The 3,145-nt window shown below is 47.8% G+C and overlaps 1 protein-coding gene across 4 annotated transcripts in view; it reads left to right on the forward strand.

Moving 5' to 3' along the window:
• The window catches only part of SAE1 (SUMO1 activating enzyme subunit 1), a 76,185-nt gene that overhangs the window by 22,697 nt on the left and 50,343 nt on the right, over positions 1 to 3,145 (forward strand). For 3 of the 4 annotated variants that reach the window (XM_040457514.1, XM_040457513.1, XM_040457515.1), the window contains one exon: positions 1,000 to 1,099. In XM_040457514.1, coding sequence (XP_040313448.1) covers positions 1,000 to 1,099 — 100 coding nt within the window. Of the gene's footprint in view, positions 1 to 999; positions 1,100 to 1,357; positions 1,718 to 3,145 lie in introns of those variants that run through there. The other variant, XM_040457516.1, reaches the window with a different exon arrangement.

Below are 3,145 nucleotides of genomic sequence, written 5' to 3' on the forward strand. Positions count from 1 at the left end.
CTTCCTTCCTTCCTTCCTTCCTTCCTTCCTTCCTTCCTTCCTTCCTTTTTTTCTTTCTTTCTTTCAGTTTAAAAAAATTTATTTATTTTAGAGAGAGCACGAGCCGAAGAGAGGGGTGGAGAGAGAGAGAGAGAGAGAGAGAGAAAATGAATCTTAAGCTGGCTCCATGCTCCATGTGGAGCCCAGTGCAGGGCTCAATCCCATGACCTTGGGATCATGACCTGAGCTGAAATCAAGAGCTGGACGCTCAACCAATTGAGCCCCCCATGTGTCCCTGGTCTGCAAATTTCTTGTCTGTAAAATCAAAATGAGGGAAGGGCAGACATGGTTCAAGATTTCTCATAACTTTGGCATTTTATGGTTTTCAGAAACTCTAGTTCTCTTGGCATACTAGAAATAGAGAAGTCACAGTAGAGAAAACAGCCCAGGTTATCTTAATGTGAGTTCCCCATGGCAGAGGGGAGGAATTAAGTTTGGCTTTTATTTCATGATTCAAGTGAAATTTATAAAGCTTATTGAGAGCTTGCTATATGCTAGGCAGGTGTGCTAAGCAATTTATTATTGTCTTTTTTTAAGTTTATTTATTTATCTTGAGAGAGAAAGTGCACAAGCAGGGGAGGGGCAAAGAGAGAGAATCCCGAACATGTTCCATGCTGTCTGTCAGTACAGAGCCCGACGCAGGGCTCTATCCCACGGACCGTGAGATCATGATCTGAGCTAAGACCAAGAGTTGGATGCTCAACTGACCAAGCCAGCCAGGCGCCCCTGTTATTTCTCGTCTTACAGCAATTCTGTCAGGGATTGTTATTCCCACGTGGTAGGTAACTTACTTATCAGATAATCATTGGCCACCCTCGGATTTGAATCCACCCAGATCTGCCTGACTCCAAAGCTTTTGCTCTTAATTACCATCCTATTCTGTGAGCTGATGATGCTCTTTTTGTTCTAATGGCATGATTCAGAGAGTAAACTCCGTTCCCTCGCTTTGTCACCCTCTAGGGAGAAAACCAAAGTTGCCAAAGTTAGCCAAGGAGTAGAAGATGGACCTGATACCAAGAGGGCAAAACTTGATTCATCTGAAACAACTATGGTCAAAAAGGTATGTGTACTGTGAAGGGATCAAAGCTCAGAAACTTTGGAGCCTTGTAGGGGACGGGCAATTACATCTGCAAGCAGGGGAAGCACGCGTGTAGTCTTGAAGGGGGAGGTGGGGTCTGGACAAGCCGGGCCAGTGCTCGTCCCACTTAAAGGGGATGACTGCTGCTTAGTGGCAGCCAGCTCTTGCCATGAAGACGAGTAGGGACCCAGTGATGCAGGGTATGAATTTTTAACAGAATTGGAGATGTGTTTTTTGTAGGCTCTGTCCCAAACTTTTAAATACCACCAGTCTGTTCACCTTGGTTTGAATGCTGTTCCTTCACCCCATGGAGACAAAAGAAAACATGCCTGCAGGACTGACGTGGTGTGTGGGCCGATTTGGGCTTCTAGTATCTGGAGCAGTATGAGAACCACTGTTCTTGAGCAAAGGCCATCCCTTTTGCATAAAATAAATCTTGGGGGGATAGTTAGATAATTTAGGAAGGTCCTATCTAAGCGGGCAGGAAGACAGTTTAAGCTTGAATTGCATATGCTTTGCTTCTTTACGATGAAATGTTTGGGGTCGTCTTTCCACCAGATTACCTTTTAAGAATAAAGGCCTCCGTGTTGACAAGTGTTACTATCCGGTGTGTATTTTTTTGTTTTCAGCCTGGTTCGTGCAGTAATTTAAATTCATTTTACAGAGAGAGGAGTGGTGGGGACTTGGAAGGAGATGACCTCGGCAGCTAGTGTTGGAATCTGAGAAGGGAGTCATGCGATGGGGGAGACCAGACAGAAGGGGCCGGGATTGGTTTTGTGGAACCGAGGAAAGACTTGACCGAGCCCATATTTACTCTTTGCTTTGTAGTTTGAAATGTTGAGAAAGAAAAACAGCTGGTTGGAGCTTCGAGTTAAAATTGCTCTAACGGGGGGATTCTGAGAGTGCAGAAACCACAAGAGAGACTGCAGAAACCACAGAAGTGGAACTCTGTTGAGTTTCCCGCAGGGCTGCGCTGGAGATTTTCGTCTTCTTGCTCTGTATGTTTGTGTTGGAAGAGTTTGCTGCTGGGAGTGTGATACAGAGGAATTATTAAGCCCTAATTTTGGTGTCTATTCACAGGACCGGTAATTATCCAGAGTGAACATTGGTGTTTTGGCCAAAACTTGGGTCCTTTTCTTTCCTCCCTCTTTTCTTTCTTTCTGAGGCCCAGTCGAGCTCTATCTGAATAGCGCCGTGAGTTCGGTGGGGGGAGATAAATTGTTAACTAACGGAGGAGCACAAAAGGAGCTTTGTGGGTGCTGTCAATTCATAAATCACACCCTCTTACAAGTGTGACACTTGGCCTTGGTGTGAAGGGTTTTATGGCCTAAAGGCCTTCCCTGATTGAGGCGGGTCTTTTACATTCAAATGGGGAGAGCGGCCAGCTTTGTTAGCCCTTCACAGCTGGAAGTTTCCCTTGAGTCGGTACTGGTGGTGCCCACTGGGGCAGATCTGGAAACCCCTTCGGGGGGCCACTTTAGCGAGCTATGAGGAGAATGCGGGCGGCCCTGGTAGGCCCCCGGTGGCCTTCGCGTACCATTCTTAGGGCTCTTCAGTCACAGGGCTCCTCGTGCAGCCTCTTCCCACAGGGGCCGAATCTGAAGGTATCAAAATATTCCCCAGCTGACATTGTTAGTCAGCTGTTTCACTTGGACAATGCAGGCCTGGATTCCAGCCCCGAGCCCTGAAGGTTGTGAGGCATGCGGTGCATTCCTCACTACGGTCCCTGGGTCCCTGGGATTCCGAACCTTGCCTTTGTGCCACCTCACCGAGCCCCCGAGAGCGCCGTGGAAGGACCCGCTCTGACCGGTGGGGCTGCTGCTTCGCCACCGCAGTTTGGGCAGAGTCCGCTCCGTGATCTCGAAGTTGTCTTCCAACTCAAAAATTCCTTGATTGAGGTTATGCCCTTTTGCCTAAATTGTACAGAATAAGTAGTTGGGTTATGCTCAAAGTGCAGGATGGGGGCGGGGAGGCAACCACTTCCTGTTTCCTGCGAAAGGTTTCTGGTTAGGGTTCCCTCCCACCCCC

The sequence above is a fragment of the Herpailurus yagouaroundi genome, unplaced genomic scaffold (genome assembly GCF_014898765.1).
Source record: "Herpailurus yagouaroundi ecotype Mexico unplaced genomic scaffold, PumYag 220, whole genome shotgun sequence".
Taxonomy (NCBI): domain Eukaryota; kingdom Metazoa; phylum Chordata; class Mammalia; order Carnivora; family Felidae; genus Herpailurus; species Herpailurus yagouaroundi.